We start from the raw sequence: 25,284 nt of genomic DNA on the forward strand, positions 1-25,284 counted from the left end.
GCGAACAGAAACCTGTTTGATTGGAGGCAGTTGGAGCCCTTCCGCTCTGATGCAACAGCGGTATTTAACTCGCCATATTGGCTGTCTGATGGCGGCACCTCAGGGTCATGTTCTTTGACATGGCTGTTGTCTCAGTGCCACCCCCACACACGCACGCACACAGACACACACCTACAGGTACTGTACACACACTCTGTGTAACAAACAGATCCTTTAAGGGGCTTGGCAGACCCCTGCTTCCCCCCTCTCTAATCACTTGGTTCTCCAGGGGGGCGCAGCCATTCTCGCTGCTCTTTGGAAAAAGCTTGGCATTTGTCTGAGATCTCATTTCTGTAATTCATCGGGCGTCTCCCGGGAGCTGTGGTTGGCACCGGCGATGCCAAGTCCGCCCTCCTCCCTCTCTCTCTTTTCCTCTGACACACACACACACACACACACACACACACACACACACACACACACACACACACACACACACACACACATACACACACACACACACACACACACACACACACACACACACACACACACACACACACACACACACACACACACACACACACACACACACTCTCGGCTCCCATTCTTCCTTTCTCACTGCATCTTTTGCACTATTCTTGCTGTCTTTTGCCCATGTTGTTATTTGTTGTGTTTCTGAAGGAGGCCCTGGAAGTTAAACTGGTGGGTGTACACACACTCTCTCCTGTGATTGTGTTTGATGGCCGCTCCGGGCTCAGATCACATAAACATGTCGAGTGTGTGTTTGCACGTTCTTGCTTGAGTGTTTCAGAGTGTGAAGTGTTGAATGAAGCTGGATAAAGCATGTGATCTGCATAAAAGATCCCTTCTTAATAAATATCTATACAATATTTTGATTAATTATATATAACATTGCATTTTTTAGAAATTATTCTTATTTATAAATTTAAAAATAGTCTGCATTGAAACCCATTGAAGCTACTGCAAGTATCGTGTTCCTGTGAGCCTCGTTTTCCATTCGGAGCAGAACAGGTGAATTGCTGGATCTCACATTTTGTTTATGAGTAAACGGCTGTTGGTGGCAGGCGTTTGAAGCTAATAGCTGCTTTAAATAGCTGCAATTAGTGAGAAGCATGAGATATTTAATCACTCTAGACCAATTAGTCTGTAATCAAGTAGTGTCCAAGAGTGAGCACGTTTTTGTCCTCCACTGTTCCTCCGCACGCAGCCGCCATATATTTCTCCGTGCGCCGGGAAGAGCAGTGATTAACACGCGGGGATATGGGCCCCCGTGGAACACTGTAATGTGGAGTTAAATCGGGAGGAGAGAGAGGCGCGACGCCGCAGCTAAACCTGTTATTGCAGCTTAACATATGCGGAAGGTTAATTGAAGGCAGGGATGACGGCGAGCATCCTTGTTTTATGCGTTTGTGTCACGGCTTTAAACAAAAAAGGGAGTCGGTGTTTTTTTCTGTTTTATCTCCACGAGGCTCCGCTGCAGGAAGAAATAATCATTTTGAGGAGGATAAAGACGCGTGGAATAATCAGTGTCACAAATGGCACAATCCCTCTTGTAATTTCGGCTTTATGTTGTAATCCTCCGCGAGGAAGTGGCGGGTAAAAGGCGCCGGCGCGCGCGCGCACACAAATAAGGCGCGCGCGCGAACACGCGCTCGCACCTGGGCAAACATTTGGCTCCACTCGCAGCGCGGCCAAACCCTTGTTTTGATAATAATGACACTGTGTTCACAATCACACTGTGGCGTGGCTGGCCACAGGCTCCACTCCCTCGGCCTCGGCCCGGTCCAACAGGATGCCTCGCTTTCCCACATTCTGGAGCGACGGAGAAGGAGAGGGAAGGTCACGTGTGGGAATCCGACCCGCGCGCGTGGAAAAAGGCAAGACGAGCGCTCCTCCATCCTCCCGCGGCGCTGCTGTCGCGCGCCCAACGGGGATTATTTGGAAAATCCTGCAGTGCCTAATGCTGTAGAGACGCAGAACAAGACGCCACTGTGGTGGCTAATGACAAGACAGTGCGAACCATTAGTCAACATATGGCTGCGGCGGAATATAATAGAGGGCGCAGAAGAATAATGGATGTGGGGACGTGCTGACTGAGAATCAGACCTGATCGTGGACGTGTGTCTCTGCTGTATCACTGCAGCGTGTTTGTGCAGAATCACGTAGAGAGTGAATGCCGTCAGCGTGTGACTGATTGGCTGCAGGATCAGAGCCATATGTTGTGTGTGCCGCGATTTTAAAGGCTGCAAGTCAAATATGGGACAGAATAAATCATCATCTTAATTGTAGCTGTTGCAATGTATAGAAACACACTCACCTTTATTACATGTGTTGCTTTCGCCATAGTTAGGATGCTTGTGATCATATATGATGTATAAAATGATAGTATGGGGTATAAGTTCCTGTCTCGGCAGGTTTATCTGCTCTGTATCTATGAATTCATCTATATAAAGTGACATTTTCTGTGAAGTCAAGGCTGCTGATGTTGTGTCTAGACTCTCTATAAACCAGAATACCTATAAGCGTATCAGGACGGTCTGACTGTCAACCCGGCCACCTGTGCTTAAACACATTTTTCCATTTCAACTTTTATCGCACACACGCACATTTCACATGGCAAGGACAGCGTTTGTGGAGGGCAGCGAGGCCAGACTGTCTTCCTGTGGACTATAAACACACACACACACACACACACACACACACACACACACACACACACACACACACACACACACACACACACACACACACACACACCTGCATGGCCTGCTCACATCCCAGAGCCTGGAGCCGTCTGTGGTGCCCACATGCTGCCTCCTCTCCTGTCACAGGGCCTGTCAGTGTCAAACGTCCGCTTTAGCCCGCATTGACGCACTAAACATGGGTCACTGCGCCTGCGAAGGCAGAAAAAAACAAACTGCCGCTCCGTGGGAAACGGCTAAGACGGAAATATGTGTTGTTTTAATTTTATACAGTAAACAAATATCCTCACTTTTTAGGAATTTAACACCAATTAGAAATTATTAGCATAACAATCATGAATTAAATAAATCTTTTGGCCTAAAAATAAATTAAAAGAAATATTTACTTAGTTAAATTCTACTAATCTTTTTGGATGTTTTGCACAAAACTTTAAACATTATAAAAAATTACATTTTATTTAAAATAATTTTGACTTTTTATTTTGTTCTCACGTTTTTACTACCTGGATATTTTTACTGTGTGTTTGTGAGAAGGAATGTGAAAACTCTCAAAATGGAATATGCACCTGTACTGATCACTGGGTCAAAGTATCGGCTGACTGTAAAACACTTCACTCAGCTCTAACATCTCGTTTCAACATTAATTGTGACCACAAAGCTCAGAAAACAGTGGAAAAAGTGTTCTTTCTGTTTTTTCCACGTCACATGTCTGAAGGAACATCAGTGTGTTTTAGTTAAGATGACACAAAAGCAACTGCCCAGTTCAGACGAATTTCCAGAAAAATTAGATTTGGAGCATTTAAAATGAAACTTAAGGACGCTTCATTGTCTCGGCTGCCGCTCGTGTTATTGTGACCCCGTTGAAGCTGCAGCCTGTAGAACAGGTTTACAGACGACGTCTGCAACGTCACACCGTCGCTGAGCTCCACTTTCTTTTCCGCTGAACTTTTGGAACGCATGTACGCGACCGCCTCTCGTTTCGGACTCGTTTCGGAAGTCGGCCTTGAAAGCCACAAACCAAGGTGCCCCCTTGAGACAAAAGCTGAGACGACACAGTTCTTCCAGGAAACTTGTTTTGACACTTGTTTAATTGTTTTGACAACTCCTCACAGGTCAGTGAAGGTCACGTCCAACAGTGCAGCTGACAGTAATGTACAAGTGCCCTCTTCCACTGGCAGGAGGGTGGTGAGGTAAAGTCGGTGTTGGATGTCATGAAAAATAAAGGCCGTTCTTTACATTAACAATGACTCTCGACAGGCAGATCAGCTGAGAAAATGCAATGAGTCTGTTAATGTTCACATGTTTCACCAATTCATACCTCACATTGTTTCATTTCCTGGTGTCAATCATTAACCTCGCATGGACAAACTCTCACTGCATGTGGTTATAACATTGGGATGCAGTGATTTCTTTTTTTTCAGGGTTATTACAACGTGTACTGTGATAGTGCTGCAACTATAAGATCACATTTTATTAACAATTTAACAAAATCAAGTCAGCGTTTAGAAAAAAAAAAAAAAAGCTCAAACAGCAGACGTGACCCATGAGTCCCAGCGGGTCACAGTCGCTAAAGTTAATGAGTAGAAAACCAGCGGAGGGAGAAGCTGAGCGGGACAAATCAAGAACCGAGTGGGCTTGAAGTCCACCGCGTATCTACACAGGGAGGCGGCTGCTTCAGTGCACATGCAGAACCTCTGCCATGAGCCGCACATGCTACATATTCAACTACTCCAAGGAACACTGCGAACTGAAGAGCTAACTGGGTTGATCAGGTGGGACATCGTGGGCAGAGCATAACCAAGACTTGAGAGTGAAAACACAATATTTACAGAACGACAAAAAGAGGTTTTAATAAAAATATCTTATAATTACAATAAGTCTGTTTTAAGCATATAAGTCTTTCGTTCACATACTTTCATAGAACATTTGCGTCTTTATGTACAGTCGTAATTGTCTCGAATCAGAATGGTTCCTCTTTACAATATCAAACATTTTGTAGGTTCCCCGCTCAACACAAATCATCTATTTTAAACAATAGACGTCCATAACAGGGTACAATGATTTCTGCAGTTTAGTAAAGCTTTAAACTGGAGTTCCGTTTAGTTATTCTTTAAGCACAATTCACAAGCAAACGGTTTTCATAGCTGTTGACTGGAGAGGTTCCCAGTGAGGCTTCTCAGCGATGGGGAGTCCAGGTTTCGCTCTTTTAGGAACATTTCGAGTGGCAAAAAAGTGCAAGAAAGTTAAACATGAGGAAGGAGTGGGGCGTCTACACACCTACTTCCTCGTTCAACTAAACCAAAAAAAAAAAAATATATATATATATATATTAACAAATGCTTTTCCTCCCAGCGAGTTTGAATTCCCCTCGTGATTGTGCCTCCGGTTGGGCTCCCTGGCGAAGCGTTTGCTGGCTTTGGAGCAGCTCGGAGCAGCCTGCACACCTGTGGAGGGGATGAATAGAGGCAGGGGTGGGTGAGCTGCACCGCTCCAGACTGACTGGCGCCACCAAGAAAATAGAGGCCATGCTTGATCAACAACCCAAAACAAACCAGGTCAAACAACAAGCACGCAGCTCCTCAGGCTGCTGGGAAAAGGCTGACAGCGGGAGAAGCCAAGACACATACACACACACACACATGCATGCACGCACACACGCACGCACACACAGACACACACGCATGCACGCACGCACGCACACACGCACGCACGCGCACACACACACACACACACACACACACACACACACACACACAACAGGTACATACTTTCACTGTATCCAGGTGTGTTTGGTTTCACTAGTGTAAGTTTGACATGAAGCCGAGTGAATGTCAGAATGACAGCGTGAAGCAGTGTGTGTGTGTGTGTGTGTGTGTGTGTGTGTGTGTATGTGTGTGTGTGTGTGTGTGTGTGTGTGTGTGTGTGCGTGTGTGAGGACATTTAACCCTCTCTTTCTCTTTCTCCACATTGCTACACCAGCGACAGTTATTGCGCAAAGCACAGCTGCCTCTGAGGTCGAGGCCAATTTCATGTTCCTCAATTATTATTTCCCTGACATCTCCGGCCTCGCGCCACTCGCTGTCAGTGTCCACCTCATATCAGGGAGCAGGACACACACTTAGCGTTAGGTTCTGTGCTGCTCCATAACCAACCCTCTAACACATTTTATATAAATAAAAAACACTGAAATGAATACCAAAGGTGCCTTCAGCTTACCAATGCAGTGCTTGAGTCTCAGCGGCATAAAATCGAGTCCTCCGGCTTTTTTACTATAGACGTCCTCTGCAAGAAAGAAAGAGCAACAGAAGATGAGAAAACAGCAAATAAAGGCTCACCTCGCGATATTAATTTTCCTACAGGCCCCTGAATAACAAATTGCTCCCATTGTGCACAGTGGAGTGGGCTGCGGGCTGAAGGTGGGCCTCTGACACGCACGGCCATTATCATGCAAATCAGAAAGCCTGCAATCAAGTGCACAATTTAGCCCACAACAAACGGGTCTCGCGAGTGATTTCCACAGCAGCTACTGCGCTTTTCTCCGCACTCGTCCGCTCCCGTCGAAAGGGACAATGACACATAACGGGCATGACACGCATTGTCCGCCCGTCTGGCACAGACTCGCGCAGCAGGTGCACGCGCACGCGCACGGCGTCTCCTCCGCCCGCAGCTCACCTGGTGGTGGTCGACGTTGAGCACCGTGAGCGGCGTCCTGCTGGGGTTGGAGGCCGGGGGGCACGAGCCGCTCCGCTGGGGCTGCTGCTTGTAGAGGGAAGGGTGCGTCTCCAGGGCCAGCTGCAGGTCCAGGATGTAGTCTATGACGTGCTGGAGGATCTCCACTTTGCTGACTTTCTTATCCTGCGGGATGGTGGGCACCAGGCGCTTGAGGCGGCTGTAGCAGTCGTTCATGTCGTACTGCAGGCAGAACGCGTCCTCCTCCTCCATCCTGCACCGGGCGATGCTGAGGCTCTGCTTCGACAGACAGTGCGCGGAGAGCTGGCTGCCGCCGGAGGAGGAGTCCTGGGGGCGGACTGGAGTAACAGCCTTCATCTTTGAGAACCAACGGATCGGAGCGAAGCGGGGAAAATCAGCCAATTACGCCGCCGGTAGCGAGAGGAAAGGGGCGATTGCGGCGCGTGCGATGGAAACACGACGATGATAAAAAAGAGCTTCGAATGAGCCAGAGAATGAAGCGAAAGGTTGGATACGACTCTGTCAACGCATCCCGCGGAGCCTCGCAGTCCTTCGCACTTCAGCAGCCTCGGTGGGAAGGGAATGAATAGGTTTCCTACATTTATAGAGGAGAGGGGAGGCGCCAAGCCAGCGGGCTGACGGATCATGGAGAGAAGCTGGTCAATCACCGGCACCCGCTGCCCACCGACCCGACGACGGAGCCGAGAAAAAGGCGTGTCTCTGTGCTGCGCTGCGGTGGGCTGGTGTGTGTGTGTGTGTGTGTGTGTGTGGGAGAGAGAGAGAGGGAGAACGTGTGTTTCAGTGTGTGAGAATAACAGGAAAACTGGAGCATTAGATATTCGTTTTGTGTTTGAGTCGGTCGCAGGCTTTCGTATATCGTATATTAGCGTCACTTTGCGTCTTTCGTCTCCCGGTCACTGGTGCGTAATTGCGCGCATCCTCGCTCGTATTGATTCTCGAGCCTGAGTGAAAGCACCTTGTTGAATGAAAACAAAAACGACCTCACGTCACCTAGACAGAAACGCAGATAACACAAGTAAAACTGAGCAAGGAGTGTGATGCTCTAATTATGAATTATCATCATCATTAATTGAGGACGTTACATTAATAACACACTATATGTCTTGTTTGATGTGGGTCCACTTCAGTAAACACTTCATTCTTACATCTTTAATATTGTGTCATTAAAATTGCTGCACTTTGATTTGACGCTTGACATTTGATTTGTTTTACATCAGATTTATTACTATTACTTCATAAGCAACATTGTGTCACAGGGAACAAATAATTCCCATCAACCTCTGACTGACTAAATCATATTCTAACACACACACTAACACAATGACTTCATGGGGCAAACATTTCCATCGCTCCAGCGCTGAGTGCAGTGCTGCAGATGTGGGGACCGGCCAGCCTGGCGGAGCCTCTTGTCATTCCTTCCTCCGGCTGTGTGTTTTTGTGTCGCGTACATTCCTCTGCTCTCCGGCCGCATTGCCGCTGCGCTCCCTCCCTCTTAGCCACATATTGTGCCACCCCACCGGGCAGACTGCCTGGCGCCACACATCGAGGGCTCATTCATTCACACCAACTCTTCCTCCTTTCTTTCTTTCATTTCTTCTTTCTTCTTTTCTTTCTTGCTTTCCCTTTTTCTTTCCTTTCAGGCATGTTGCCAAGACAACGCCGAAGCCACTCTAGATATCAGTTCAGCCACAATCCTGAGTGTTTTCCAGCCAGGATGCATATGAGGCCCTGAGGTCTGCGTCTAACAGGGATGACACCCACTTCAGGGCCTGTTTGGAGGGTTAATGTCCCAAACTTTATGGGAACCACCACAGTCATGAACATTGAAAGGCTTAAGTTGCTTTAAATGGGGGAATTTTCCCCCTTTCACTGTCTGTTTTCTGTTGCCATGGGTCGTGACTGTTCTGCTCAGTAATGTGGTCAACAATGTTAGGTTAGGGGCCACTTCAAAGAGGTCAGTGGTATGAATCTTTGATAGGCTTCCACCGGCGACACGGTGTGTGAACTCTCGCAGGACGAGCAGGTGACAGAAGAGGCCTGAGAGGAAAACAACGGCCACTTTAGCTTCTGTCCTTCAGAACCCATTCTACACAGCGACCCAGGCTTCAACTATGATGACAAAGCTGGAAACACAAAGCTGACAGTCTGCTGAACTAAAGCTGTCACTCAGTTAGTTATGAGCCTGAGGTTTAAATTTTAATTTTCAGAACCTGTTACTATAAAGCTAAAATCAACAATGTTAGTTAAATTAAAAGTTGGGTGTCTTCGGTGGAGCTTTTGTGCTTCATCTTGTGTCCTCTGCTTTTTATCTTCTCCTGGGTTCATAAACTGTAGGACCAGCTGCAGATGACTCACCTTGACCGTTACAACAGCCTGTCTCTAACCCAGTACTTAGTCAGTGATGAGCCAATTGACCACAACTTTAACGTTTAGGAATAGATTTCGTAGAACAAAGAAGGAACCATTGTGCAGGTTTGCCTCCTCTTCTTCCGCTGCATCTTGTGTCTAATCGTGGCTCTTCTTCTTCCCTGAAGGCTGTAGCAGAGCTGACTGGGGACCAGGGCACAGTAACCAGAGACTCGTTAGGTGGGGCCGATGGGTGAACCTGTATGTTTGTTGTCGCTTCACAGCAGACCAGAGGAGTTATGGAACCAGTCTGCATCTTCTGACAGCACCGCATGTGTTCAGCTCAGGAAAGCAGCTGTGCACATGAGGCCTAAACTCAGATTGTTTACAGCAGCAGTGCTGCAACCACTGTACGCAAGTGGAAATTGCATGAAAGCTGCATCTGTGCAAGAAAAAGGTCTCCTTGGTGAGGAGTGCACGCACACACACACACACACACACACACACACACACACACACACACACACACACACGCACACACACACACACACACACACACACACACGCACACACACTATATATATAGTACAGCACGATACATGAATCAAAAAATGAGGAGATGACATTTCATGCAACAGGAGCATTGGAACTGCAGGCATGAAGGAATCTGGTTAGATGATAGAAATAATATTTATTTCCTTTGGCTAAGAAGGTTAGGTTAATATTTTTCATCCCAGCCCACACACCTACATGTTCTATGCAGCTGTAGGGGTGTGAGGTAACACAGGAAATAATATTACAAAGATTAAACAAGCACACGGCACCACCACATTTCAAGCCGCATCGCTGTCATGCTTTCCAGAACCACATGTTTTCTCAGCCTGCTGGTTTTTATATCAGTTGGGGGATTGAACCAACTTATAATGTTTCAACGTTGAACAAGCAGTTTAAGGCTGTAAAATAAACCTGACGGAGGATGTCATAGCATCAAACATGTTTTATTCTGAAGGTTGGGTCCAATGTGACAGGCCTGTTTCGCTTTAGACAGAGATGTTACTAGAACCAATGTCTCACATTTTATCCACCGTCTTGAACTCCTCAACTCTTGATCCGGGTCGACAATGGATGGACTTCCTGGTTTGGGCCCTGACCTTATGACCCCCGTCCAGCGCTGGAATCATCTGTGTGCTGAGGGCTCATGTTCAGCTCCTCCTGACCAGCAGGACTCCGCTGGCTGTGCTGTGTGAGCGAAACAGCCCCTGGGTGAGAGAACGGCCTCCAACAGGTGGACGGGTTTGTCCGTGTGCCAGGGTTGGGATCGCTGGTGACACGCTCCTGTATCATTAATCTGTCAGAGTCGAACATTTGCATGCACAGTGTTTAGTAGCTGTAAGCTGCAGGTGAAACCGTTGGCAGCGGCCAAACTCAGACGCGCCTGCATCAGCTGGAGTTTACGCTTGTGATGGGTGGTGTCACACTTCTTCTCTGTTGTGTTTTGTTCTCTCCAGGTGACACAGTTTGCACAACATGCCTTATTCCCCCGACGAACGCCCAGCTAAACACAACAGCTCTGTCTGTGTCATTTACACAGGTGTGTTTACACTGTGCAACCTAAGTAACCATCCACACACACACACACACACACACACACACACACACACACACACACACACACACACACACACACACGCATATGCGAAGACCTGCAAACACACACAACCTGGGAGACAACCCAGAGCTAGGACGTTCCGCTCGGCAAAGGACACGAGTGAGCGCTGCTCTACTCTACTTAAGATAATTCATGGATGTGCCAGTCCACCTGTGGGGTTTGCCTTCAGCAGCCACGATCTATTCTCATGTGAACTGCTCTAAAATTGGGAGCCGTGTTCGCGGCCACACTCATTTAGGTCACAAGCAGTTTATTGGAGTGCGTGTGAGCGCCGGGCTTTTCATAATTCCTGCAGCTGCAACTTTCACTTCCCCCTTTTCCCAGCGTGGTCACATCAAACACTCCTGACCCGGTGTTTTGGATGCTCGCTCAGTTTGGCCCTGGCCTGTTTGTACTCCAAACTATGGAGAGACCCATCAACATGTAGGCGCGTGTGTGTGTGTGTGTGTGTGTGTGTGTGTGTGTGTGTGTGTGTGTGTGTGTGTGTGTGTGTGTGTGTGTGTGTGTGTGTGTGTGTGTGTGTGTGCCACTCTTTGTGTTGGTCTGTCTGTGTGTGTGTGAGTGACAGGTGCACCTTTGTTCATTCTCTACAGCTGCTACCTGTCCCATCACAAGCCCGCGTCTCTTCTGTCCGGCCTCTCAAATATATTATTTGTGCAACTCTTCCCCAGATCTGAGCACCTGAACAGCTGGACGCTCAAATGCTGAGGTAAGACAAATTACACTCTTAGGATGACGGGCATCACATGCTGAATGACCACACAAAGAACTGTGGTGATTCTGGTGACAAATGAAACAGAGCCTGCGACTGATGTCAGTCAAAACAGGTTCATGTCTGTGTTCCTCCAACAAACAATAACCAAGTTGACAATGAGGAGAAAGGCTAAAAGCAGTGAGTAAAGGAATTGAACGTGTGGACATTCACAGGGTGTTTCCATGACTTTACCACAGCTTCTTAAGATAAGATAGACCTTTATTTGTCCTACAATGGGGAAATTTTCAACTGGGAAATTTTTCTTCATCCACTCAATAAATAAGAAAAGGCTGCATTGTTTGTTGGAAGCATCAGAGCAAATCTGCACCTCCTGAATTCTATTTTCTTCATCTCTGTTTGGCAGATCTTGGTGCCACATGTCTTTCCTGATGCAACCCTCTGTAACTCTTTAAATTCAACTCTTCCATCAGACAGTGGAAGTGGTTAATTCACAAGAACAAGTAAGTTTAACTTAACAATTTCCAGTTTAGCATGTGGACATATTGCTTCTGTCCCAGTGTCAGAGTCAACAAGGGATTCGACCCTGTGACCTGAAGGGTCATTAGAGCCTCTGATGCGGTTGGACTTGAAAAGGCGCCGGCTGACGGATACATCGATTGATATGTCAATTGATTTATCTGGATGGCTAATAAGTTTACATAGAAAACTGCACATTTTTAAATTAATTTGTAATATTTGTGTCCATATTCTTAAAGCGTCACCATTTTTGTCGATCCCAGGATTTTTGTTTTCACTCTGGAATGCAGAAATTCCCACGTAGACCCTTGGCCCCTTTTCACTAAGAAAAGTTCCCATAGCCAGTCTCATACTTGACGCGCGCTTTTCTTGCCTGGATGAATTCTCTCACCGCTCCTCCTGGAATCTCCCACCCTCCCCTGCCCCGCTGAATGTTTTTTTTTTTCTTTAAGGGACTTCACGGAGGAATGCCATTCAGCTCATTCAACCCGACGCCCCCCAAATCTCTCCTGCAAACGTGTCCTCGCTGATTCTCTCAAAGAATTAATTGCTGCAAATAATCTCGCCATCTGGTTGGGGAGGTCCGTACCTGTGAGGCTGCTTGCATTGCAGAGGTTGGGGTCTATTCAGATGCCCGCAATGCTGCTGTGGCGCGGTGAGTGAGAGAGAGAGAGAGGGAGAGAGGGAGAGAGAGAGAGCGACAGTGAGGCTTGCCAGGACACTGAACAGAGGAGGGAATGACAAAGACCACCATCTGCTCCTTGTATTTTTTCAGCCCCGGACGCCTGCAAGGGCGGCATCACTATGATCCGACTGCAGGCCGCACACGGGACGTCCAGAGAAGAGAGGGTGCGAAGAATTAGAAGGAGACTGGGGAAGACAGAATGCACAGAAGCACGTTGAGAGCAAGCCGGCGTCTCATCATTTTTATTTCCCCTTTTTTAATTCTCTCATGGTGTGTCTTTCCGTCTTCTTTGCATACCTTTAAACCGTCAGCCAAATGCTACGCAAACTTCTGTAATGCTGAAATAGATCAAATGCAAATCGAGTGTGGTTTCAGCAGCTCGGCTGGAGCTCGAATCTGCTCATCAGGAAACCGGCACATGCTCACACATAATGTGAAGATTACTGATTCCAACCTATCGCCGTATTTATTAGAATAAAATGAAGCAATGTTTATGAGTTAATAAGCAGCATCAACTTCCAAGCAATAAAATGAACGGATCCAATAGCCTGGTTTTGTTAAACGATCAGTTTCAGCGTGCAAATGTTCCAGATGCGCCAGTTGAGCGCTAGCACGTCTCCAAGCAACACGGAGCAGGCGACGGTTCAGACACTAGACACGCACACCATAGATGAGTGTGTGAGTGTGTGTGTGTGTGTGTGTGTTGGGGGGGGGGGGGGGGGGGGGGGGGGCGCTTATAGTTTGACAGCCAAAATGAAATACAAACAGAACAAATGGAAAGCGACCAGGCACAAAGATGAAAACAAGACTCCAGGATTAGTGCTGCGCAGGCGAGCTGCTCCAGCGTAGCTACACAACGTCCTGCTATGAGGCCACTTTGTACCACAAGGCTCACCAGAAACCAAGATCAGGGTTTATTCCATTCAAATGGAATGTAGGAGCCAATACAACCCTCTTGTCGAACCGTTGGATTCTTGTGTTACATTGATTAGTAATATTATTTTAGCGTCTGTCTGGTAGCGCTGGGTGACATAGGGTGGAGTCAATCACAGTTGACATGAGAGGTGATTTAGGGGAAGTTATTCAGTGCACTGAAGGACAGGAGGTCGTATTGGTTTTACCGTTATCGGAGAACGGGGAGGACTCCCCGTTCTCAGTGAGGACTAAACTCAAAGGTTTGAGTAGTCGCTACATCCAGTAACACGTCTGTTTAAGAAACTGAAATCAACCAATTTATTTACACAAATACACACAAACTGACAAACTGACTCACATCAACCTAAAAATTCTTCGTGCGTGTGTCTGCGTGCGTGCGTGTGTGTGATTGCGTGTGTGTGGTGTTTGTGTGTCTGCGTGTGCGTGTGTGTGTGTGTGTGTGTCTGCGTGCGTGCGTGTGTGTGTGTGAGTGCGTGCGTGCGCGCGCATGTGTGTGTGCTCGCGCGCGTGGTGTGTGTGCCATGTGAGGCACTGTTAGAGCTTTACTTGTGTGAACAGTGTGTGTGTTTTCTGTGCTCCAGGGTGTTTGAGCCCTCTCCACCTCCACACCCCTGGGAAAGTGTAACAGGTGTGCCCTCCAGTGCAGCAGCAGCTCAGGGGCCGGTGCAGGTTGCCCAGTGTGGTCCCATCCATGACATTAGCCTCTGCCTCGCTGGCACAGAAGGCGTCGGCCACATCGAAATCAGGCAAAGAATGTGATGCAGTAGCTAATTACTGCACTAGCGTCACGTCATAGCAGCAGATCACCTGACCATGATCGTCCAGTTCTACTACAATGCTGAAAGCAACGAAAGGAAAAGAGCACACTTTGAGTGAGTTTGGCTGTTTGTTCATATTAAGTTGAAGAGGACTGCATTTCCCATTTTTCCTGATAACTACAGACAGAAGCAGAGGCAACCTGCTGTGATCAGTTAACAATATTGATCAGAAAATGAACCTCCTGTCATTCAAGGCAACACTGTCTACTAAGAGTTTGATTCCTATGCAACTAAACTTTAAATGGAATTAGGAATAGGAATATGAACACAGGGTGCACGGATGCAGCTCCTCTAAATGATGTTCCTGTGCAGCCACACTGCCATAAATATACCAATTGTAATTATCTTGTTGTGATGCAATGAAGCACTAATTTATCAACAGGAAGCGAGCTGGAGGGGGAGGCAGGGCTGGATGGAATATAACCTACACTGTTCAGGATTTGCACGCTGCAGGCCTGAATTCCAATAATAATATAATATTCTCAAACAGTATTTTACTGTGAAATTGAAATCTTTGCTGTGTAGATGCTAAACACTTTATACAATCTGCTTCCTCGGGCGCGAGAAAGGTGTGGCTGGAATTGAAATGTTGAAGCCTGATGAGCTTTGAAGGTTGTGCAGCAACGCGCGCACACACACACACACACACACACACACACACACACACACACACACACACACACACACACACACACACACACACACACACACACACACACGATTTCCTGCCCTGTGTTTATATCCCAGCACACACACACTAATTTGCAAAGCAGACACACACTATCACACAGGAACCTGGACAATTGCCTGCATCGTGGAGTAAGAACAGCTTATTTTCAGAGGCGGCGTTTCTACCCTGAGCTCCAGGCGGCTTCTGAAGTCATGTTTGCAGTGCAGGGAGACGAGCCAGCACAGATGGTTAGGTACGAAAGGCACCAGACCTTTTCTCATGCCTTTAAATGGGAGCACTCTCTTTCTTAGCTAATATTTAGCTCCTTCAAATGCTAATGGAGTGGCTTCGCTCTCCAAGGTTAGCATAACAACTATGGGAAAGCCTTTAGATCTCAGACATTTGTTTACCAGATGAAAGGGCCTTCACATCATAAGTACAGAGCGAGAGAGAGAAAGTGTGTGTGTGTGTGTGTGTGTGTGTGTGTGTGTGTGTGTGTGTGTGTGTGTGTGTGTGTGTGTGTGTGTGTGTGTGTGTGTGTGTGTGTGTGTGTGTGTGAGAGAGAGAGAGGGAGAGAGAGAGAGAGAGAGAGCTCATCAGCTGCATTTGTCAGAAACATTTGTACAGTTTTTTTTGTTTCTGATGACTTTAACGGTAAGCTTCACCGTTTTTTTAATGGAGGTTGACCAAAACAATCCCGGGTAGTATTTAAAAATGAAGGGACCCTCAGATTCCTCCATATTTTCTATGCAGAGAAATTATCATTTATTCCTCTGCAAAAAGCCTCTGAAACAGGCCAGAGGCCTTTTTGTCTTGGGCTCCCATGTTGCAACTAGTGCTTTAAATGATCATTTCTGTGTATGTGTGTGTGTGTGTGTGTGTGTGTGTGTGTGTGTGTGTGTGTGTGTGTGTGTGTGTGTGTGTGTGTGTAGGAGTAGAATTTAAGAATTTGAAAGAATTTGATCAAATACCATCTGAAATTAAATCAGCAATAATTTATTTTTACTTCTTACATCTTATTTTCTTAGGACATGACATACTTTGATTTAATTCTTTAACGTACCACTTTAAAAGTATCTAAGAACATTTGCACTATCAGAGTAAAACAGCAGATTTCTTCCTCCCGTTTGTCTCTGTTTTTTTTGTAATTTAAGAAAGACACAGCATGTGCTGTATCCACAAGCTGTTTTGATTCTGTTTTTAGCTCCATTTGATCCATTGTTAAGTGGAAGGAAAATGATTTATATCACCATGGAAACACCAACGTGAGCACAAAACGCTCTGAAAGAAAAACCCAAATGCCAGATACACAAAAGAAAAGGCTTCGATTCTGATCAGTGCTCTCCATTATTGACGTGTGCTAGTTTTGTGAGTTCTTGTGTGTCTGTGTGTGTTTTACTTCGTTACTTTGGGGAAAGGGGATAACACAAATGATTAAATATGTATCAACACAAAAAAAGATGGCCCATAAACAAGTACAAACAGCATTTTCCTCCTGCCAAACAGTTTCAGCTCGTACTATAATAAAGCTCTATCTTGCCGGCATCTCCATAATGCATTATTCACTTCCAGCAGCAGCAGCAGCAGCAGCAGCAGCAGCAGCAGCAGCAGCAGCAGCAGCAGACTCTGGAGGATGCTTGAGAACGCACAATATTTATGTAGAATGCTACAATACAGCCACACACACACACACACACACACACACACACACACACACACACACACACACACACACACACACACACACACACGCACACACACACACACACGCACCCTATCAGTGCCCCAGTGTGCCCCCTGTACATCCACATACTGTCTCTGCGGATTTCAACAACAACAACAACAACACAAAAAAATTGCACCTACAGCAGCAGACATGTTACAGTAGGTCTTTCTTTGAGTGTTTGACTCTGTAGGTAACAGAAGAATTTATTATGCGTTTAGTTTTATTCCCTCTATGTCACACTAGCGCTTGCACTTTGCCGCTGGCCCACATACTGTACTTTGTCTGCTTCAGGATCCAGGCCAGCTGTGATTTTTTTCACTTGGGATTTCTATACTGGGAGCAATCTCCCCTATGATGGATAGAAAACACATCCCTTAAAGATGCTGGGTATATTTAGAAGAAGACTGGAGGAGTGCATTAGATTGAACGCCGCAGCCTTTGCAGTGCGTCAAAGTCGTCCAAGTGGCGGAGCAGAGTTTACCTTTGCAGATCATTAATGATAACGATATATGCTGTGTGGTAATGATGTAGACATCACGGAGCATCGGGCGATTATGATGATGACTGCTATGCTTGATTTAACACATTAAAACTTGTGGCTTTGTTGGAAATGTTGTAATTCAAATCACTAGGACTGCAGTTTAATGCTGCTGCTCACACAGCTGTAAAGTGAGTGTCGTGTTACTTCATTAGTAGAATAGAATAGAATAGAATAGCCATAATAACTGCAAAGTCCAAGACCTTATGTTTTTTCATTCCAACTCCTGTCATTCACCTTCTCGAACCTGATCCAATTAGATTACGTCTGTGCACTCTCCAGATCCTAAAAGCTGAGTCACTGAGTCCAGATTGAGAGGCCTGGTATTTAGCATTCAGCGAGGCTGTTTCAGCGTATTTGAGGTCAGGGCATTCAAGGAGCTGTCTGTTCATGGATGGTGGAGTCAATGAATATGAGAGATTGACTGTAGTGTGTGTGTGTGTGTGTGTGTGTGTGTGTGTGTGTGTGTGTGTGTGTGTGTGTGTGTGTGTGTGTGTGTGTGTGTGTGTGTGTGTGTGTGTGTGTGTGTGTGGAGAGCGAGAGAACGATGGGGGCTTGGAGATAGATAGATAGAGAGTGCACACACTTTCACTAAGGGACAGAGAGTGGAAGATAGAGCTCTTTGTGCTGATGTATTTGGTGACCTTGCGCACTCAGTGATGGGCCTCTATCTCCACTTACACAATGGAAGAGCAAAATAGGATTCTTAGATACATCAGCACACAGAGCAGCCGGAGACTCAATCACACTGATGCTGAGGGCCCAACACCAGGGGGTAGAGGGAGTGTGTGTGTGTGTGTGTGTGTGTGTGTGTGTGTGTGTGTGTGTGTGTGTGTGTGTGTGTGTGTGTGTGTGTGTGTGTGTGTGTGTGTGTGTGTGTGTGTGTGTGGCAGAAACAGAGAAAAATGAATGTCATCTATCACGGAGGCTAAGAGGCGTCGGCAGAGGATTCTCATTGTGTGTGGGCTGCTAACACAGCAGCATCCAGCATTCAACCCCGGCACGTCTGACTCGTCGTTGTGAGGCAGATTCAGTTTTATACAGAGAAAAACGAACATCTAAGCCAATCAGTCACATTCTGTAACTACTAAAGACACGGGTAGAAATGTATTTAGAACTTCCTCAAAAATGTTTTGATATTAAAATCCAATCTCTTCTGAAAGTATTCAGACCCGTATCTGAGTAGACTTTAAGAGGAACACCTGCATTTCAGCACTTTATCGGAGGGTTTTCTGTGGGGTCGTCCCCAGTGTGTCATGGGTTTGTGAACTTCAATCTTCAGGTTCCTCCACACACGTGTCAACGTAGGTCTTCTTGTTGCTGTTGCATGTGGTTGAGCCCGTGTGATAAGACGTATGTTTCCCACCCCTGTCCCCTCATCGCAGCCTGTGGAGGCTGACGGCCGCCCCCCCCTCAGCCTGGTTCTGCTGGAGGTCTCCATGTAATAGTCCTTTTTTCAGCCCGGCTGTCTGTGTGAAGTTGTTAGACCGCTCTGGTGCATGTTAGCTTTGCACAGGTTGACTTTCGGGGAACTGTGATACAGACAAATGAGCTGGCTAATGCCAACATGGGTGTGTCTAAATCCTGGAGGTATTTTTAGCAAACAGCGTGTGACATATATTTCATGTATTTCATTTTGTGCGCTTTTCTCCTCCCCCATTTGCACCCCGTCGCCTTCCCGTCATCTGTCCATTTGGCTGTGATGCAACAAGACATGGCGGCTCCGGCGACGGATACGTCTGGATACACCGCCGCCTCCGTGGCACGTAAACCCCCAGGCCTTTGCGCTGCTCACGTTGCGCAGATCAATCTCCCAGGCAGGTTCCCAGGAGGAGCACAAAGCCTACAGCTGAGACGCCGCTGTCCCTCAGCAGCAGAGAGCAGGCAAAGGCGCGGGAAGGAGCAAACAACAAGGAGGGAGGGAGACGGAGAGGAGGGAGGTGACAAAATGTGGGTTTTAGGGATTAAGCCTTTTCTTCCAGGACAAGGACCTGTCTCTATGAGAAACACAGAGAGTCTCTCGTGGAGGAGGAGAGGGTTTGATCCCCTTCTCTTCCTCGCACCTCCCCGCTCCTCCTCCCTCCCTGCTCCTCTCCTCTCCCTCACCCTTTTGTGCCGTCTCCCACTCACTGTAATCCAACGTGACACAGTTACAGATGGTCTATCAATGCCACAGCTCATCAGAGCCATGTTAAGGGGCCTGCTGGAGGGATGTGGGGGCCTGATAGGCTGTCCACTACCCTGCCAAAGTGTGTGTGTGTGTGTGTGTGTGTGTGTGTGTGTGTGTGTGTGTGTGTGTGTGTGTGTGTGTGTGTGTGTGTGTGTGTGTGTGTGTGTGTGTGTGTGTGTACAGTGTATACGCTGCAGCTCACTGCTTTGAGATTAAGCCTCCATCTGATGGAGAGGCGAGAAAACAACCAGGCCGACACCTTGACAGATGAATGTGGAGGGGTGTGTTACTATGGTAATGATGTCCCAGAGGAAAGGCCTTTGACTATATGTCTTATCCCATACATCCACCCAAGGTCTCAGATCCCATCCCAGTGTACCTGAATGGATGCCGTCTCTTAATTGATTCTGATAGGTAGAGACCACATAGCTCTTTCTTATGGTAATATGCACTGGCTATGAAGCATTTATCATTCATTCTTTCAGATATAACATATAACGCTACACAGCAACAAACACTCATATTTCACCTTTCACCCTTTGCTTCGGTGACTGCACTCAGTCGCTGGTTAGAATTCATGCAAAGCCGTCACAGTTTTTGCTTTTGTGTCCAGGAGGAATGAATAAAAGTCTTCCATTCCTTCAAGTATCAGAGCATCTTAGAAATTAACTGTGTGCAGCTTGTGACGGAGCCGGACGCTGATCATGAGCCCTGGACAGTTCTAGTTATCGTCGACTGCAACACATTTGTCCACCAATGTAAGGGAGCAAATGACTTCCAGTTGGGATTAAAAAACATTTGCATGTGTGCTGTAGCTACTCTACAGTAGTGAAAGTCTTCAGAGACATAATCATATCATCCTGATGGCATCTGGGTCACTGACAACAAATATCAGACCAAAATATGCATAATTATCATATCTCACACTCGAAATCCCGTGGCAGCGTCCACAGTAGTGACCACGTTAGTGGATCAACACGTCTGCGGCCCAGTTAGAGTGTGGGAGTGGCTCGACAAAGAGCTGCTATGGAGCGTGGAGCGGCACAGCTGCTCTGCCTCTATGTGGCTGTTCACTACTTACACACCATGCCCTCAACTGTCAAAGCACGAAGGTTATTTCTGGTTTGCTTTCGTCAAAGTGACACCATCATTTAAAAGCTGTCACACATGATTTTGTCATGAAACCATTACACTATTTTGCACGATTGCTCCGAAATGTCACGCATGTGCAGGAAACTTCTCACTGAAGGCGCCATTAGCAAATTTCTAGGGAGAGAAGGATGAAAAGTGGCTGAGAAAGGCAGAGGGGAAAGAACGCAGGGCGACGCGGTGGTGTGAACTTTATTACATTATTCTCTGTTTGTCTCACTGCCTGTGTTTGGTGTGTTTGTGTCGTACGAGAGCGTGTGTGTGACACCGTGGCGCTGGGTATTGTCTACCACTCTGGGCCACTGTTGTCGACTGCTGGCGTGTCCCAGAATCCTATTAGGAGCAAGTCACACATGGGTGGCACATTCATCATGAGCCCTGCACATTCAGATTGCTGTTATGAATATAATTAGAGGGTAGCATCGGGGCACACACACACACACACACACACACACACACACACACACACACACACACACACAAAGTCATATGTGATTGCACAAACACATATGTCACCACACACAAAGTGTGTACATACAGTAGATTCTCATGTGTTCACTCACATGCGCATGTGAAGAGACGTGTAGCGCAAATGACACTTCTGTGTGTGTGTGTGTGTGTGTGTGTGTGTGTGTGTGTGTGTGTGTGTGTGTGTGTGTGTGTGTGCGTGTGTGTCCTTTCTCTCTCTCTCCTGCTATCATGATCTCCAACACTTCATTTTCACCCCTGGTGCTCAGCGGGCCTCCCCTCACCACATCGAGCACAGACCGGCCATTTCACTTGGGACAAAGTTGAATTGCTTTGACACTGTCAGACTTCTCTGCAGTCACTTTTTAACATTATTGTCATCATGTGCTACTGAGCTGTCTGTACGTTACTGTAAGTCACTTTGCAGGTGAAGATTCCCCACAGGTTGTAATAAAACCTGTATTAAAACCTGTATTATCCACACATTATTAATTGTTTAATTTTGCCACATACTGTACATTGGAATCCTGACCTATTACCTATTCTTTTATTTAAATGTATTTATTACATAAATTTAAACAGCATAAAAAATCAATAATAATTGTTAACTATTTAAAATATATATACTAGATGCTGCTGATAATCTAATTGGTGACTGGAGACTGTATGATCATTCAGTAAAGGGGTTATTTAACAACAATAATTGCAATAATCACAGTTCACTTTTAGGAGCAAGATATGCCACAAATAATTGAAGCCAATTTAGTTTAATTTTTAATGTTTTTTAAACCTTATTTTGAAATTAGTAAGAAAAAGTGAGTTGGACAATAAACAAAAACAAATTGATAATGTTGACACACTCAAATTCTATTATAATTTAAAATGTTAATACACGCTGAATTAATGGTTTTTGTTTTAAAATGTGCTCAGTTGTAAGTACAGTATGAGGAATAGAGGACGTCAGGTCTATGAATTTACAGTGTACACTGTCAGTCTGCTGATGTGTTGTAGGACAAACCCTCAGTAAAACCATTACAGTCCAGTCATGTTACTTTAATAATAATATAAACTATAAACTGGGTCCAACAACAATGAAGTAATGTAGAATGTATTTCATGTTTTATATTTGTGTTGTATTGTTTATTTTAGGTTTTGACTGGAGTAATAACGCTCTCCCACGTTTCCCTGTCATCAAATAAAGCCAGAAGTCATTTGAAGAGGTGTAAACGGCCGTGAGCGAACTGCAACATGACAATAATAACAACACTGGACCGTATACAAAGCCTGAGGCGCCTGTTTGCATGTAAATGCTTCCTAACTGTGTTTGGTGTGAAGCAGAAAGTCATTTATTTTAAACATGTTGGTTTTGTTTTTCACCAAAAATATGTAAAAATAATGAGTTTTACAGAAGGAAGAAAAATGTTGGTGGATTTAGCAGCAAGCAGAGTCTGTGATGAATAAAAGGAAAGTACTTTGTTTATTCAGCGGGGATTTCAGTTTGATTGTTTGCAGCAGGAGGAGGTAAGAACTGCTATCAGACCTTTCATAGCTGAAGGACACAAGCTTATGATGTTGTTAAGTATGAGCTTTCACTCCTTTCACTCCTCCAACCTTCAGGTGTGGAGGTCAGGGTTCTTCAGGAGTCTGGCTGTTACAGCGCTGCAGCTTTGTTGGCTGCTAATGGATATAATGCGTCTGGAAACGCACGGCCACACATGCAACAGGAGTCCCCTCTCCGTGGACCCAAGGAGCAGAGGCGACACTACACAAACACAAAAGATTATTCAGCTTTTGCTCCGTGGTCTCAGCAGAAAGCAGATGTTCAGACCTGCTTTAGCCGTTTAATCCTCGGCCCTGATGATGTCACTCAGATGAGGATGTGCCAAGAAATGACAATGTGCCAATAACCCTCTGTGCTTGGACAACATCCACACCTGGACTCACTTTACATGCAGAGGCTAAATCAGTTCACCGACATGTTCAAAAAAGAGACAGTGCCCAATGCGCTTGGCTCAAAGGCACGAGTCTGACTTGGCCACTGTTGTTGTTTCTGGCTGAGGGTAAATAACAGCGTCTACTTTACAGTATGAAAGACGAGACGCTTTCTAGAAAGAAATGACTCTGTAACGCGGTCTGTGATCTCTAAAATGAGGCCTACTTAAAAGAGCTGTTTCTCTACGTCCTGAGCCTTTATTATTTTCCAGTAGCCTGAAGGATCAGACGTCTGGGCCGCCATCCAGCCATCGGAGGGCAGAGAACTTCATTGGTGCACTTCTCAAATTCCTCATGGGGTCGAGACGAAGCTGCAGTGGAACGCGCGAAGGAGGAAAGGCTGCGCTCTCTCTGATCTGCACACAAACACACGCACACACACACACACACACACACACACACACACACACACACACACACACACACACACACACACACACACACACACACACACACACACACTAGCAGGAATCTGGCCAAAACTCTTGGAGAGCCAGCATGTGTTTACCACCCTCTGAATGCATGCCACATCGAGAGCTCTGCTGCCATCTGAAAGCTCTGTAATATCAATAATTGATGCTCTTGAGGAGTAGTAATTAAATTAGTTAATTATGCCGGTAAAATTACATGTAATTATGAGACTGGAGGGTATGTTTAGTAAATTAGTCTCATCCATGCTCACGGTGTGTACTGCTGCCAAAATTTATTCCTCGATGATTGGGTAATTTTGATACTCTCTCTGTTTTTTGGAGCCGGCACATCGTCTGCACACAGACACACAGTGAACTGGATGACGGCGCCTTTTGTCACTGGAGGTATTTCTTTTCATAATCAAACATCCGCTGTGTGATAACAACGCGATAAGAGCCCTGGCAACAATGTCAGTATTTTTTGCAGCACAGATTTTGTTGACGTGCTTTCCGTGACAACAACATAATCTCATTTGGAGTCTGACTGAAGTTAAAGAGTCAGTTGAGCAAATTGCAGGAGGATTTTGTGATGAAGTTTTACGAGAGACGTTTATCCAAAACATTGAACATATTATTTTATTCAAACAGCTAAATTCAAATTGGCAAAGTTCTTAAGCGTGAGGTAAATGTGCAGCATAAGAAACACAAGAAAAACAAATTCTCCGCTCGTATCACGCTGTTGAGAGTCTCCCTGCATCCAGTCCTGGGTGTAAATGCGGTGTAAATGCCATAAACGGACCTTTTGTTTTGCACACACAGCTGTGCCCACCTGCTCATATTGTGTGTTGTTGCTGCACCATACTCTGTTCCAACCACCAGCTTCCATGAGCTACTACATAACAGCCTATTGTAAGACTCATTTAGTGCATTACGCAGCTTTATGTCACTTCCTCTTTCATTTTATTTATAGCGGTCAACACAATATAATGTCATGTGGAACAACTGTACCAACCAGTGGCCCAGTAATAAAAGGTGTGCATGAAGGATTAATGCAGCATTGCTGCTGTTATTGGAGATCAGACTGAACAGGTGCTTAGTCAAGTGGCCGGTTTATAAGTGAATCCATTTTCATTGAACTGACTTTTGTGTAAAGCTAATCAGTGATCCAATCACAAAGGCAGCTACAGTGAACTCCAGCAGCTGGAGCGGATCTCCGTGTAGATGTGAGTGTGTTGACTGTGCAGGTCAGCGGCGGCAGCAGCGAGTGGCTGCAGGCTGTGGACCCGCTGCAGTGGAGGCCGGCGTAGCCGCACAACCCTGCACGGAGCCGCCGCACTGTTCCCTCCAGAGCTCGTGAACAGCTTGTCGCGCTCCTGCTCGTGAAGGAGACAGCATATTGTTTAGACCAGGCTGAACGCACAGACAAATAGCAGAGCTCCAGAAACACTGTGTACTGGAGTTAATGAGACTCAACTCGCTGTCGCTGAGGACGTTTCTCCTCCATTAATTGCCTCTGGATGGCACAAAGTGAACACTTGCACCACATCATCTCAGAAGTCATGGGTGGAGGTTTCCAAAAACACAATCTGTGGTTTTAACAGTAGGCGTGTACGTCACGTAAAATGACAGCAGATGGTACTGATTATACTGTAAAGCTAATATTAAACAGACACATTGGAGTTTTTGTTGCTTTGAAAAGAAGAGCAAGAGCGTTTGCAAACGAATACATGCAAATATCATATTCATGTTTGGCAGCACTGCTGGTCCACTACCCCCCGTTGCATTATGGGAAGGCTGTGGAGGCCGTCAGAGTCTCGCTGCGCCTCGGGCTGGATCCTTTTAATTTATGTTTGTAAAGAAAGGCAAAGTGCTGCCATCTCTCCAGAGATGCACTGGCAAGTTAATTGCATTCTTCTTACCAACACACAGATACACACGCACACACACACACACACACACACACACACACACACACACACACACACACACACACACACACACACACACACACACACACACACACACACACACGTTACAATAAAAAACTTGACTTCAGATGG

At 46.1% G+C, this 25,284-nt stretch overlaps 1 protein-coding gene and 1 long non-coding RNA gene across 8 annotated transcripts; one reads left to right on the forward strand and one right to left on the reverse strand.

Annotated features, from left to right (window-relative positions):
- Positions 1-3,775: 3,775 nt before the first annotated feature.
- On the reverse strand, positions 3,776-6,971 carry id4 (inhibitor of DNA binding 4). The gene is made up of 3 exons (XM_029129547.3): positions 6,378-6,971; positions 5,922-5,987; positions 3,776-5,149 (listed from the first exon to the last, which is right to left on the reverse strand). The coding sequence occupies exons 1-2, from the start codon at positions 6,750-6,752 to the stop codon at positions 5,940-5,942; spliced, it is 423 nt and encodes a 140-aa protein (XP_028985380.1). The 5' UTR covers positions 6,753-6,971; the 3' UTR covers positions 3,776-5,149; positions 5,922-5,939.
- A 38-nt stretch (positions 6,972-7,009) lies between these two features.
- Positions 7,010-12,893, forward strand: LOC114843209 (uncharacterized). 7 transcript variants are annotated; one of them, XR_008692864.1, is made up of 7 exons: positions 7,010-7,130; positions 8,951-9,228; positions 10,271-10,353; positions 11,025-11,140; positions 11,550-11,646; positions 12,115-12,317; positions 12,438-12,893. It is a non-coding gene; the product is annotated as an uncharacterized LOC114843209 (long non-coding RNA). The 7 variants fall into 7 exon arrangements; XR_008692861.1 differs by lacking the exon at positions 7,010-7,130 and having other exon boundaries at positions 7,271-9,228; XR_008692863.1 differs by lacking the exon at positions 7,010-7,130 and having other exon boundaries at positions 7,271-9,228; positions 11,103-11,140.
- Positions 12,894-25,284: the final 12,391 nt, after the last annotated feature.

Source organism: Betta splendens, chromosome 16, assembly GCF_900634795.4.
Source record: "Betta splendens chromosome 16, fBetSpl5.4, whole genome shotgun sequence".
In the NCBI taxonomy this organism is placed as follows: Eukaryota; Metazoa; Chordata; class Actinopteri; order Anabantiformes; family Osphronemidae; genus Betta; species Betta splendens.

What these genes read in the sequence shown, in the direction of transcription:
- id4 (XM_029129547.3), bottom strand. Translation starts at nt 6,752, where the DNA reads ATGAAGGCTGTTACTCCAGTCCGCCCCCAGGACTCCTCCTCCGGCGGC. An exon ending in TCAACGTCGACCACCACCAG is followed by an intron (nt 5,988 to 6,377) that starts GTGAGCTGCGGG and finishes TCTTTCTTGCAG; the next exon opens with AGGACGTCTATAGTAAAAAA.